Source organism: Myxocyprinus asiaticus, chromosome 4 (assembly GCF_019703515.2).
Source record: "Myxocyprinus asiaticus isolate MX2 ecotype Aquarium Trade chromosome 4, UBuf_Myxa_2, whole genome shotgun sequence".
Taxonomy (NCBI): Eukaryota; Metazoa; Chordata; class Actinopteri; order Cypriniformes; family Catostomidae; genus Myxocyprinus; species Myxocyprinus asiaticus.
In genome coordinates this window covers 3,997,789-4,012,982 of record NC_059347.1, presented here as the reverse complement: position 1 = coordinate 4,012,982, position 15,194 = coordinate 3,997,789, and the positions used below count along the sequence as shown (strand labels likewise).

The following is a 15,194-nucleotide window of genomic DNA, read 5'->3' as shown; positions in this document are numbered from 1 at the left end:
TGGAATGACCTGCCAAACTCCACCCGAGCAGCTGGTTCTCTAACATCCTTCAGAAAGCATCTAAAGACAGCTTTTCCGTGAGCACTTGGCCCAAATCCTTTAGTGCACTTTCTTCTTATTATTATCAATAATTAAATAAACAAACAAATAAATAAAACTCTCATCCTCCTTGCTAGGAATACTTCTCTAAACAATTTTGAAACTTGTATTATAGCACTTGTGTTACTGCTGCCTCCCTAGGATGATTCACTTCTGTTGTTCTCCTCATTTGTAAGTTGCTTTGAATGAAAGCATCTGCTAAATGAGTAAATGTAAATGTAAATTAAATAATTTCAATGCAAATAAAATTTGTCTATGCATGGATTTATTTGGTTAGTAGCCATATAATAATCTGGATAATGTAAAGTCAGCCAGCTGTTATCGCAAAATAAACACCTTCAGGCTGATACAAGATCCCTACGCTTTGTGTGCCCCATCAACTTTTTTTTTTTTTTTTTTTGTTTTAATTCTGAAGAGTTTCAGACACATTGAAAATAAAGTAGGACTTTTGGATTTGCAGATATATTGGCAATTTCTATGTTTGGTGGTAAAATATGAAACACATACAAATTCAAAAAGTACAATGAACTAGGATATATATATATATATATATATATATATATATATATATATATATATATATATATATATATATAGACATCGCCAAGGACGGAGGTCCTCAAAGCACCCCTGAGATGGGCAACCCAGGGACAAGGGAACCCACTCACGTGGAGCTGGTAGGAAGACCACTCCATCCCCCGGTGGAGGGCCGGGTGGAAAATCTTTTGTTGCCTTTTTGTTTGATTTCGCCGCATGCCCAAGTGGCTGCGGTACCCAACAGTTCAGCAAAAGAGCGGCTTCCTTCCTCCCTGGGTCACATACCCGGTGTGTACGGTCGTCACCACGACTACCGTCCTCGGGCTTTTTCTTGCAGGATTGGCGCTCCAGCGATGCCCTTTCCGCCCCTGAGCGCCCAGCTGTGGCACACAGCCGCCCCCGATATGGCAGCCTCCATGGGTTATGAGGACAGGCCTCTTCCTCCCCCGTCTCAGGCTGTTCTGGGGGTGGTCACAAGGAGCCAGGTAAGTGCTTCGATGTCCCTAGACTCAGCACGGCCACGACGTGCTGTGGCACCTCGCGCTCCGCCCCGCCGCGAGGCCCCACCTGCCGGTACGTCCGACGACGTTGTCCCCTTGGTCCCCCTCACGCGGAATTTGGACACGTGGCTTGCGCTTTCCAAACAGTCGCAGTGGCTGGTCCGGACCGTCCGACTCAGCTACGCGATTCAGTTCGCCAGGCGCCCATCCAGGTTCAGCGGTATTCACTTCACCTTGGTCAAGGGCGAAAACGCTGTCACCCTGAGCGCGGATATCGCTACCCTCCTACGGAAGGACGCGATAGAACCTGTCCCTCCAGCCGAGATGAAGAAAGGGTTTTACAGCCCCTACTTCATCGTACCGAAAAAAGACGGTGGGTTGCGGCCAGTCTTGGACCTGTGAGTACTGAACCGGGCTTTACACAGACTCCCGTTCAAGATGCTGACGCAAAGACGCATTCTGGTGAGCGTCTGGCATCAAGATTGGTTCGCGGCGGTAGACCTGAAGGATGCATACTTTGACGTCTCGATCCTTCCTTGACACAGACCCTTCCTGCGGTTCGCGTTCGAGGGTCAGGCGTATCAGTACAAAGTCCTCCCTTTCGGCCTGTCCCTGTCTCCTCGCGTCTTTACGAAGATCGCAGAGGCTGCCCCATTAAGGGAGGTGGGCATTCGCATTCTCAACTATCTCGACGACTGGCTAATCCTAGCTCACTCTCGAGATGTGTTATGCGCACACAGGGACCTGGTGCTCTCACACCTCAGCCGACTAGGGCTTCGGGTCAACTGGGAAAAGAGCAAGCTCCTCCCGGTTCAGAGCATCTCTTTTCTCGGTTTGGAGTCAGTCTCCTTGATGTGCACCTTACGAACGAGCGCACCCAGTCGGTGCTGGCCTGTTTGAAGGCGTTCAGGCAGGGAACAGTGGTTCCACTGAAACTTTTTCAGAGGCTCCTGGGGCATATGGCATCCTCGGCGGTGGCCACCCCGCTCGGGTTGATGCATATGAGGCCACTTCAGCACTGGCTCCAGACTCGAGTCCCGAGACAGGCATGGCACCACGGGACACACCGCATGGCCATTACGTCGGTCTGTCACCGTCTTTTCAGCCCTTGGACCGACCTCTCATTTCTACGAGCAGGTGTTCCCCTAGAACTGGTCTCCAGGCACGTCGTGGTCATGACAGACACCTCCAAAATGGGCTGGGGCACTGTTTGCAATGGGCACGCAGCTGCCGGCCTCTGGACGGGTCTATCGGCTACATTGGCACATCAACTGCCTCGAGTTACTGGCAGTTCTACTCGCCCTGCGGAGGTTCCGGCCGTTGATCCAGGGCAAGCACGTGTTAGTTCAGATGGACAGCACGGCAGCGGTAGCATATGTCAACCGCCAAGGTGGTCTGCGCTCTCGCTGTATGTCACAACTCGCCCGCCGTCTCCTCCTCTGGAGTCAGCAGCACCTCAAGTCGCTACAAGCCACCCACATCCCGGGCAACCTCAACACTACAGCGGACGCGCTGTCACGACAGGTTTCCCTCAGAGGAGAGTGGAGACTCCACCCTCAGGTGGTCCAGCTGATTTGGAGTCGATTCGGATGGGCACAGATGGACCTGTTCACCTCCCAAGAATCCTCCCACTGCCCGCTCTGGTACGCCCTCACCGAGGCTCCCCTCGGCATAGACGCGCTGGCACACAGCTGGCCCCCCGGACTACGCAAATATGCATTTCCCCCAGTGAGCCTGCTTGCACAGACTCTGTGCAAGGTCAGGGAGGAAGAGGAGCAGGTCATCCTGGTAGCACCCTACTGGCCCACCCAGATGTGGTTCTCGGACCTCACGCTCCTCACGACAGCTCCCCCCTGGTTAATTCCCCTGAGGAAGGACCTTCTTTCTCAGGGACGGGGCACCCTCTGGAATCTCCATGTCTGGTCCCTGGACAGGACGTGGAAGACCTAAGTGGACACGATTACTCAGGCTAGGGCCCCCTCTACGAGGCGCCTGTATGCCTTTAAGTGGCGTCTATTCGCTAAGTGGTGTTCTTCCTGACACGAAGACCCCCAGAGATGCACAGTCGGATCAGTGCTTTCCTTCCTGAAGGAGAGGCTGGAAAGGAGGCTGTCCCCTTCCACCTTGAAGGTGTATGTTGCTGCCATAGCAGCACACCACGACGCAGTTGACGGTAGGTCCTTAGGGAAGCACGACCTGATCATCAGGTTCCTCAGAGGTGCCAGGAGGCTGAATCCCTCCAGACCATGCCTCGTTCCCTCATGGGATCTCTCCGTAGTTCTTCAGGGTCTACAGAGAGCCCCCTTTGAGCCTTTGCAGTCAGCCGAGCTTAAGGCACTCTCCTTGAAGACTGCCCTCCTGACTGCACTCACTTCCATCAAGAGGGTAGGTGACCTGCAAGTGTTCTCTGTCAGCGAAACGTGCCTGGAGTTCGGTCCGGGTTATTCTCACATGATCCTGAGACCCCGACCGGGCTATGTGCCCAAGGTTCCCACCACCCCTTTTAGGGACCAGGTGGTGAACCTGCAAGCGCTGCCCCAGGAGGAGGCAGACCCAGCCCTGTTGTTGCTGTGTCTGGTGCGCGCTTTACGCATCTATTTGGATCACACGCAGAGCTTTAGAGTCTCTGAGCAGCTCTTTTTCTGCTTTGGTGCACAGCGGAAAGGAAGCGCTGCCTCCAAGCAGAGGATCGCCCACTTGCTTGTTGACGCCATAACTATGGCATATCTCGCCCAAAACATGCCGCCCCCGGTAGGGCTACGAGCCCATTCTACCTGTGGTGTAGCGGCTTCTTGGGCCCTGGCCAGAGGTGCCTCTCTAACAGACATTTGCAGAGCAGCGGGCTGGGCAACACCCAACACCTTTGCAAGGTTCTACAACCTCTGGGTGGAACCGGTTTCCTCCCAGGTAGTGGCACGCAACACAAGCGGATAAGCCCGGGATAGCCGGCCGGGTGTATCGCTTGCACATAGCGCCTTCCACCTCCTTTTGAGCTGAAGACGTGCACCGTTAATTCCCAGTAGTGTTCACAAAATTTGTTCCCTGGTTGACTTCCTCCGAGCCCTGTGGCAGTTGAGTTTTCAGATAGACTCACTGCCGGCCCAGTACGCACTAACTAAGAGCCCTGATCTGGGGTAGGTGCTCCGCATGTGGTGGTTCCCTGTAAGGCTAAACCCCATGCGATCTATATCCTCCGCTAGTTTGTTTCCCTGCTGGCAAACTGCGTCTTCCTTGGGCAGAGCCCCTCTGCCCCAGTCTCCATGTTTGTAGTAACTCCTCCCCCATTGGGAAGGATCTACCTTGAAGGCTTCCCACATGGTTGGAAAGACCATGTGACGTATTCTTCTACTTAAATATCCCCCCCCCCTCTTGGGGCGAGGTGTGGTCTCCGCGGTGTCTTCCCCTTGGGAGGGACACTCCCCGACTAGACCTGGTGGCCCAGTTGGATAATCCCCCTTCTTTTTTAGGGAGTGGAAAAAGAGAAGGGGAAAAGAGGCCACGACTGGGTTAAGCCTGTCTCTATCTTTGGGTAGTCGACTTGTCCCCAAAAAGGGCCGTTCGACATTCATAACTGTGTTGGGGGAGGTTACATGTGTCGACCTGGTGTGCTGGCTATGAGGCACACAGCAAGTCTGCCCACCACACACCGCCAGTTCACGTAACACAGTTCAGCCTTGTGGCGTTTTGTATAGGGACCCCTAGTGTCACTACATCGACACCAACGTTGAGTGAGTGACAGATAGGGAACGTCATGGTTACTTGTGTAACCTCCGTTCTCTGATGGAGGGAACGAGACGTTGGTCCCCCCTGCCACAACGCTGAACTACCCACTGAAATGGCTGGACCTTATATCGGCTCCTCAGCGTAAAACCTGAATGAGTGGTTGCATACCAGCTCCTTTTATACCCGTATGTCGGGGGGAGTGGCATGCAAATACCACTCGCCAATTTTCATTGGCCTTTTATCAAAGACCAGAGGTGTCTCGGGCTCCCAAGAGTGACCCCTAGTGTCACTACATCGACACCAACGTCTCGTTCCCTCCATCAGGGAACGGAGGTTACACCAGTAACCATGACATTTTCTTATCATGGGTTCCAATGGTGCATGTTCAGTTACAGACTTGAGTCTAACTGTTTGTGTTCCCAGAACTCAGTTGGTAGGTTATCGATTGCTAGAGAATTTATTTTTGTACATAATCTGAGCTTTCACTTACTATTTTAGATCAAAATCAGAATCAAAATTCTGGTTGTTGAGTTGGCAGTTCAATTTCTAGATGCGTTTTTCAGGTCCAACTCATAATCAAAACTAATCAGAATTAGCTTTCACTTGCGGTTTCATGAAGATGGAAATCTGGCAACCGTATATGGCTGGTATAGTCTACTTTTTAAAGCCACCTGACATTGTGCATGCATGAATGGCTTTGGTTGTCAGGGAAATCACAGAGCCAGCGCGATGTAGGCAATCTCTTCACTACACTTCAGCTGGACAGCAGAGGTAAATTAGTTGACGCTCTTCAAAACATAAGGGCGGGACATACACGGTTTTCATGGACACTTCTCAAAGCTAATGGAGATACTTGTTAAACAGCCTGATTAAACATCTTTTCATTGGTCATTTCGATGCACAATTCAAACAGAAGGAAGAGGTCATTCAGTGCATTCCATCTATAAAAAGTCAAAATTGCCAAAAGTGGAGATACGTGTTTCTCATCGGACTGCGACGATATGCATTCTAGGGGTAATGATGCAAATTATGTTATAATTTAAAGAATATTCAACTAAATGTTAAAAAAGGTCACTTCAAATAATAGAAGACACCTTAACTGAGGAATACCTAGAGTGGCAGATCAAAAGATCACTTCATGTAAAAACTATGTCCTAAAAACTAGATGCAAGGTCATTTTTGACTGACGTATGTGTCCTAGGGTTAACTGTTAACTATAATACTTGGATATGTTTTCTGGTAGGAATGTTGAAGCTTATACTGGTTGTCATGCTTTAATTAATCAAATATTACTCATGCGTTAACCAATCGCAATTTATTTATAAATTTTTGTGAAGTTACTGTAACTTGTTTACTAATATTCATCACTTCTGCATATTTTATGACATTGCTGCAGTTTCGAGGGTTCACTAAGTGTGTGTGTGCCACTGTCTTCTTATTTATTTCACCCCAGTCACAGAAATGCACAAGTTGTTGTCACTTTCCATTGCCATTTTAGCAGATAGTCTGTTTAAACAGAGTAGACCATTTAAAATTGCATCTAAAAGCCACTAAGGGTACAAGGTAGATCCCCATAAATGTATGCTCATCTCAAGTTGTTTATAATATACAGATTTCGTAGCACAGTTATGCACATTTGTCCTGTGTAATGCTTCACAGTTAATTTTTCAGACATGATCATCTAAATGTGAAAACAGAAAACTTTTTTAAACTTTCGTAATTCATAGTTCTGGTTATTTCATGAATGGATACGTGACTTTTTCTTTTGTTTTATACAATTTGACTTTTTCTAAATTGTGATTTCAGAAATGATTTTTTTGTGTCTTGCAGTTTGTTGCAGGGGTCGGAATGGAACATGTGTCACCATTGGCATGCAGAGGGTCAATTATTGGCATACGGGCAATAGCGAGACAGTGGACAAATCATTTGTGTGATGCAGAGAGTGGCAAGCACATATCTATACTTTTAGTGTTCGATCCATGCAGTCGAGTGGATGATAGGGGTTTAATCTCTCGCTGCCTGGCAGAAGCCACCACTGATGGATCAAATGTGTCAACCCATCTGCCTCTGATGATATACAGTATATAAGTCTATTTACAAAGAATTTTCGCAATAAACTATGGCAATCTCTACTGAATTGCTGTTCATTCCCTTTTAAATTTAGGGTTATTAATCTTTTCTCATGCATTCAAGTTATTATTTGGAGCTCCCAATTTACCAGGTCAATTTCTCCTTGAATTAAATTAATTTCTAACTGGAAGAAAATGGTCGCTCATGGTGGCATGAGTGCCAGCTGCTATTGTGTTGAACAGCTCCCAATTTTGTGCTTCTGCTTCATCTCTCACTTCAAGAAATTACATAAATCTATTCTTATGGATCTATTCATGTGCATTAAAACTTTTAAAAGAGAATTTATTTGGTATGACAGCTGTCTATTAGTAACAGAATAGCAGAAAACTGCCACTTGTATTGGTTTGTCAGTCCAGCCAGTGATTATTGCATTAAAGAACCCCCATTCTTGCACTTATCATTCCAAAATAAATACATTAATTTATTCTTATGGATCCATTTTTATGCATTAACACCTTTATTAGAAATGTATTTGGGATTTTAAGAATTTGGAGCTCGTCGCTCGGCCAGCCACCATTAGGCAGTTTTCTTCCAGTCAGGAATGAATAGCCTATCATACAAGGAGAAATTAAATAGCAAGTAAGCTCCATACAAAGGAAAATATGAATAACCCTAAATTTTAAGGAAAATGAATAGCAATTCAGGAGAGATCACCACCGTTTATTGAGTAAAATGTTCAGGAGTAATTTAAAAGGTTGCAGGGGTCAGAAACCTGTGGCATGCAAATCACCATTGGCACGCAAAGGGGCAATTATTGGCACACGGGCAAACTTTTCTTTTTGCTTTTAACTTTTGAACAGTTTGGTCTAAAAATGAAATCCTTGATTCCTCCGTTTATTCTCTAAATTGTGATTGTATTCTTCTCATTACATTAAAACTCAGCTTATAATGTTGGCTGTGATATAAGATTATGATGTTAATCATTGTTAAGCTACTCCTTAAAAAAAAAAATGGCTCAGATGATCTTCAGCACAAACTAATGAAATGACATAACAGAATTTTTATTTTCAGCTTTGTTGAAGTTAAACCAATAAAAAACAAAATGACCAAGGTGACTGCTGTGCTTGGATGTGCTGACTCTCAGCTGACTCTGATGCTCCCTTTGGCAGCCATCAGCCCTGTGGCAGTGTGGTGCAGTGGATAGTGTGAGGAAATGTGAAATGGAAAAGGACCGGTTCGATCCTGCCATGGGGCAACTTGCAAAGTGGTGTTGGTTTCCTTTGCCTGTCACATTGAGTCTATGTATTGTGAATAGTGTGGTGCAATGCTTGCCATTTCGGTGCTTGGTCATGTAGTTACTTCCTTATTATTATTACTATTATTTTCTAACAAGTCTGTTTTTGTTATTGCTAGAAAAATAAGTTTTTCACACAAATCAATGTTATAAAATTCTGTACAGTATATGTCTCAAAATTAGGTAATATATTTGAAATTTGTTTTTTTTGCAAAAGAAAATTACAACTACAAACACAACTCCAAAATGTAGGAATTATATTTATACCAACGCAACCAACATAAAAAAAAGAAAAAAAAAATCTAAGATTATAATCTTTCGTTGTTGTGTCTCTGATGTGAGCAGAAGCTTCTTTCTGCCCTTCATCTTTGTTTTTTTAAGAATAAACCAAGGCAGAAGCACATTTGCCAACAGAGGGCCTGTCAAGTGCTGTGCAATTTGTTTAATCATGGATTTGTTTTCACAGTGTCCCAGAATGCTGCTGTATTTTTCATTTCAGAACAAGTGGAAGAATATCCATTAGTTCTTCCATTTTATTTGTGTATAAACATATAAACAGCTTGGGTGCCACTGTGAAGAGAAATTACATCAAAATGAGCCGCGGACACCGTTGTAAATGCAGCAGCATGACAGAGTTGTAATCTGATTAAAAGGGCAGTGAGCATACAGAAAACAGCACACACTGAATAATGATCCCAATGTGACATCAATTATTCAGATCCAAATCCACATTACATGGAATTTATTTATTTTCTAGGTAACTCTTTTAGAAGAACGGTTATCTCTGTTTCCAAAGTTTTTTGTCTTATTATTATTATTTTTTGCCTGATATTTCACTGTTCCAGATAATTAAGTTATTAGAAAAGAGAAAGATCGAAGCAAACATTTGTTTTGAATAAAAGCTGAGGGTGTCTAAGGCCAAACTTTTGGTCAGTATGTCTGGAATGCTCGAAAGTAGTCTGGCCACAGTCTGTTCATTGACCATTTGATGCATATTGTATGCAGAAATGGCAAGAACATTATCCTACTGGCAAACTATAATCTAATTGTGTGGCTTTACGCAACTTTCGGGAGTCAAGGCGTTTACCAGTCAATCTGGAAACAAAGTTTTGTACCATTCTGCTACAATAAACATTCAAGAGGGCTTTTCACACTTGAAATCATTAACCCTGGGTTATTCTAAACCCAAGGTAAACCGAATCCTGGGTTATCCAGTTTCATGTTTCACACTGTTCATCAGGGCCATAGCAGGAAATTCTAGGACCCCTGACTATATATTGCAACGAATTCAGTATCGAATTTGTTGTAGGCCCCCCCTGGAATTTTGGGCCCCTAGAATCGTTACCATCTTTCACCCCACTAGCTACGGCCCTGCTGTTCATATTTTACCTTAGATTAATAATTAATCCTGGGTATTCATGTTCCGATGTTTCACACTGTACATTCGTAAACCCCGTGTTAACATTCTTATTTGCATATTTGCTGTGCCGATAACAATGATTGGACAAATGCAGCTCGCGACAGACATGCAGCCTGTCAATGGAGCTGCTCTGCTCTTCTGTGAATTGTTGCCAGGCAAATAGTCTCTGTTTGTCTTTCATCTTCTGAAATATGCCACAAAAACATCTTGATTACTGATGCAACCTCTGTTCCCTGATGGAGGGAACGAGATGTTGTGTCGATGTAGTGACACTAGGGGTTCGATCTTGAGAGCCCCAATCACCTTTGCTTAAAATAGAAAAGGCCAATGAGAATTGGCAAGTGGAATTTGCATGCCACTCTCTGCCCCTGATATACGGGTATAAAAGGAAATGGCATGCACCACTCATTCAGATTTATGCTGAGGAGCCGATAGAGAGTCCCGGCCATGTCAGCGGCCGGTTCAGCGCCGCGGCAGGAGGGACAGAACGTCTCGTTCCCTCCATCAGGGAACAGAGGTTACATCAGTAACTAAGACGTTCCCTGTCTGTCACTCACTCGACGATGTAGTGACACTAGGGTTTCCTATAGGAACGAGGGAATGGGAGGTACCCGCGTTCGCCTGATTGACCGGAAAGACTTCCAGCGCCTGGACATCACGAGTGCGCTGACCCAGGAAATGAGGGGACTGCCCTTTTACTTGCCATATGGGTGCAGAGGCCCAGGGGACACTCGGGGATAGAATACTCACCACGCGCTGGCCCAGGGGCTGGTCGAAGGCAGTCGCCTCATCCCTGGGCTGCCCATGTCAGGGCCGCCTCGAAGCCCGTCTGGGGTTCTTGGGGGCCTACTGACAGGCAGGTGCAGCCGACTTCCCGCGGGAGGATCGCTATCTCTGAGGCCAGTGTACGGACTCCGATGGTTCGGGAGCCGGGGCCGGCACTGCAGGGGAACGGCTCTGGCGAGAAGCAGGGCCTTGTGGTGGCCGAGTCATGCCGGCAAGATGTGCTTAATCACCTCAGTCTGCTTTCTCACCATCAAGAATTGATGGGTGAAATCCTCGGTGTCGCCAAAAAGCCCCCTTGGGAGGTGGGCGCATCAAGAAAGCAGACTTCCTCAGTGTCACGCGTCTCCACAAGGTTGAGCCACAGGTGGACCTGCATGCACCATTAAAAGTGGTCCTGCACATATAGGCCTATGTCATGCAGTTGATTTAACTTTTCGGAAATTAAAATAAAATCCAGTGGAGAGAGTCTTCTTCACAAGCTCAAGGAACGATGATGAATATAATTTAATTCATCTCCATGCTGGATTGTTTCGAGTTTTATTGGACGCTTTGGCTATTGATTTAAATGTGAATGGATGCAAGGAATGGAATGTTACAAATGCGGATACACTCGTTTCAATGTAACTATAATCTAATAAATATGTATTCATGTATGAATTGCACTATGTTATTTTATATTTGTTTTAAAATGTTAAATTCTTTCAGAAATAAAGACAACCCACGCAGTGACTCAAGCAATTTACATTTTAAGATGAATTTGGCCACGGCCACTGATCTAGAGTCAGCTTTCCCTTCCCGCTAGTATTTAATGTTTGTAGGCTATATGAGGTGGGGGAACTGAGACAGGTTACTGGCCAAGTGAAGGCTAGACCAGCCTTACACACACTCTGCCTATGGCACTACAGTATTTTTGTTTTTCTACCAGCCATTGATGATTCTGAGAAAACATACCCACAGCCTATTATTGTTGCTATATAAATGAACACAACTTCCAAGTGTGTCTGACTGACAGGTAAAACGCAAGCTTTTATTTCAAGATTTGTTTTAAGATTTGTGGTTATTTTTTGTTATTTCAGCAGACAGCTTGCTTCATCCATTCACTCATCAGCGTTAAGTTAAAAAGGGTAAACTTTTTCATTCAATTGAACTGTACACAAGCATTTTAGACACTTATATTTGCTGTGCTCTGTCATGCACGAAATGAATGCGCATCACTGAATGAGTGTTTTTTTTCATGACATCTTGTTTTGACGTCCTTCGGGGGGGTTCAAGCCTTGATTAGGGGGGTCAAACCCCCTAAACCGTTAACAGGTCGACGTTTCGTGCATTGATAAACGTAACTACAGAGAAGTTTCTCGTGAAACTGGGGCTATTCATTTGTTTAAGTTGGAAAACTCTGTTTTCAAATACCAATACCAATTTTCCATCGGTTACGGAGGGTGTTTTCCCTTTTCAGTGAAGGAAAGTGCTGTTCTAGTTATGACGATAAATGTAATGTAGAAAAATGAATAAAAAATAAAAAAAACATATTAGTGTGGATGTGACCTGTGCTGGAATGGTTGCGTTTGAGCTATTATTAAACACTTAACATTTTTATTTATTTTTTTCTCCCCTTTTCTCCCCAATTTGGCATGCCCAATTCCCAATGTGTTCTAAGTCCTCGTGGTGGCATAGTGACTAACCTCAATCTGGGTGGCGGAGGATGAATCTCAGTTGCCTCCGCATCTGAGACAGTCAATCTGCGCATCTTATCACATGGCTTGCTGAGCGTGTTACCATGGAGACCTAGCACGTGTGAAGGCTCACACGTGCCTAGTTTAAAAAAACCTAGTTTAGGTTTAAAAGCCTAGTGGAGACACTCTGTGGTATCCACACACAACTCACCACATGCCCCACCAAGAGCGAGAACCACATTATAGTGACTATGAGGAGGTTAACCCAACATGACTCTACCTACCCAAGCAACTGGGCCAACTGGTTGCTTAGGAAGCCTGACTGGAGTTACTCAGCATGCCCTGGATTCGAACTTGCGACTCCAAGTGTGGTAGTCAGTGTCTTTACTTGCTGAGCTACCCAGGCCTTCCCTAAGCTATTGAAAGTGTGCCATGGTACAGTCTTGTTTAATTTAAAATGCCTTATCATGAATATGGATCCTGAATTCTTATGACAGTTCAGCATCAACATCTTCGTTGGCAGGAGTGATCTTCATTTCTTATGGGAGTTGAGGTAGTGTAACATGTTTTAACTGTCCAATGTGTAAAATGACTTATGTAAAGTGTGCAAATGAAGTGAACGTTACCTTTGCTGCGGCGGCGACCCCTGTGCTCTGTGTAAAATTTCAGCTGAGTGTCATCATCCATTTCTGAACCAGAATCTCCCTGACGACCAAACATGCCTCCAACTTCATTCAGAGACCGAGAGAAACAGACAAACAGAGAGAGAGATAGTGAGATTTATTGCAAAAAATAAACTTTATTTCATGTGTCCCTGGTGTGTCCATAAAATCACATTTTTACATTTTCTGAAGATGATGCGAGTGGCCCCTGCTAAAAAGATCAGCTTAGCCAGCTTGCAATTCCCATGCTTGTGTAGGCTGGTTATGCTGGTTAGTACTGGTTTAGTGCTAGTCTAGCGGGTGGACCTGCATAGCCATCCTTTTCACCAGCAAAACCTAGTTTAAAAGCCTAGTGGAGACACCAGCACATCAGCATCCATTGCTGGGAAACCCTAACATAAGATGGTGATGAGCAATGCTGGTTTTTTTCAGCAGGGGTGCTTGCATGTGCAAAACTCAACACCACGACACTAAATGCTATAGATAGTGTTGTAGGTGGTTTCCAGGGTGTTGCTATGCTATTTTTAGAATGTTGGTATGTGATTGGCTGCTAGGGTTTTCTAGGTGGCTGCAAAGGTGTTGCTAGTCTAAGTCAAAAGAGTCCAGCCCAAAGTCTCTAAAGACTGATCACACTATGTATTTGGCAACAGTAAGTTGAAAGTTCTGCTGCTGAAATCTCTCTGTGTTTACCAAAACTGGAATCATTTCCCCCCGGTGGCAAAAGCTGGAAGTATTTTTAAACATATGTGCATGTGTGAGCTCCAGTTTCTAGGAGAAATGTTCACAGAATGGTGCCAAAAGCGAGATGTAAATGATGTAATGCAGTCAATTGGAATGCATATTTTTTTAACCTTACACTGTAATCCCTAACAAAAACCCCAACCCTTCACCTAACCATCAGTGGTGTGAAATTTAAATTTTAGAGTGAAAATGTAACCTCTGAATCACTCTTGCCTTTGTTTATGTGAAAGCAATTACTTCCTGGTTCCCATGGGACCAGAACATGTGTCTCAGAGTTTGCAAGAAAGGGAAAGGTGATCACAGTTAAATTGATGCACAAATGTCTAATACGAGATGGCGTCTGTCAGTAATTAGGCAGTTTGGGGTTGACTTAAGGGTACATACAGAACATACAGAACATACGGAAGCAACATGTTGATTTCCTGTGCAATCATGTTGGTCTCATTATATTCTGGCTTTAATACAAGTCTACACACACACACCTGATGGTTAGGGTTAGCCATGGTTAGTGAACCAATTATTCATTACTCCTAATATATCAAGTTTTAGCCAAATTCTAAGGTAGTGGGAAAAAAATACAAAATTCCAAGATGGCGGATGAAGCGCGATCAATTTTTATTATAAATATACTGTACTTATCTTTACAACACTGAAAAGTATTGATATTGATATTATATATATATATATATATATATATATATATATATATATATATATATATATATATATATGTGTTTAGAACATTGTATCATGCATCACCTGTCACCTATGTGGAGTGTTCCATATCACTCCCTCACCTTAGTAGGCAGCTGTCTATGTAGGTTTTGGAACAGACCCACTGACTCAATTGGTACGTTAAAAAACATTGAGTATGTTTTAATCTTTTAAGTAGACTTAACTTCCATTGTTTCAGTGGTGAACAAGAATGCTACGTTTATTTGTGATTCATTCAAAACACTGATTTGTTTACAACGAAACACCACTAGAAACAAGAAGTATGAGAGCAGTACAGAGATTGAGTTGTGCTTGATGCTTTTGGAACTATTTTTGCTGGTAGAGAAGAAATGTACAAGGTAACTGGCCAATTGTTGTCTGAAAAGTAAAGTTATTCAACATTATTCACTTGTGGTTGTTTTTAGATTTTGCCTGTTGTATTGGACTGTATGACTCTTTTCTTTTGCTGGTTTTGACCGCCAACTGTTTGGATCCTGATCTTGTCACATGCTTTGGATATGAACTGTTAATAAATTTGAACTGTTAATAAATCTTCACCTCATTGCCATCAGTCTGTGTCTGAGTCATTACCCTAAAAGAGCTCAAGAATGTCTCAAACTGTGCTCAAATTGGCCAAGAGTACTTGATTTGTTACTGCTAAGAACATACAAACATGCTGACTCAAGCATGTGAGATATGCTGCTGCTTCTGCATAATTAGACATACATACATTCAGCCCCCCTAAAGCAGATCTATAGACAGGTGCTGCTGATGTGGAGGAGGGTTTCAGTGAGAAAACTCGTGTAGGGCATTGCCTTGAGATTATCTTACCTGCAAATGATGGTGGCATTGTAGAATTGATGTCTGAAATCATATGTTTTAACATAGGAAGATGTATTTCAGCATTTTCTCTTTTGCACGTTCTCTTTTGGAACAATCTTCACGTTGGGAGTGTCAGTGATGCCATAAAATGCT

General features: G+C 44.3%; 1 protein-coding gene across 1 annotated transcript in view; it reads right to left on the bottom strand.

Moving 5' to 3' along the window:
- LOC127435466 (astrotactin-2-like) overlaps window positions 1–15,194 on the bottom strand; it is a 716,076-nt gene that overhangs the window by 389,618 nt on the left and 311,264 nt on the right. The window contains exon 5 of the mRNA XM_051688999.1: window positions 12,729–12,830. Coding sequence (XP_051544959.1) covers window positions 12,729–12,830 — 102 coding nt within the window. The remainder of the gene's footprint in view (window positions 1–12,728; window positions 12,831–15,194) is intronic.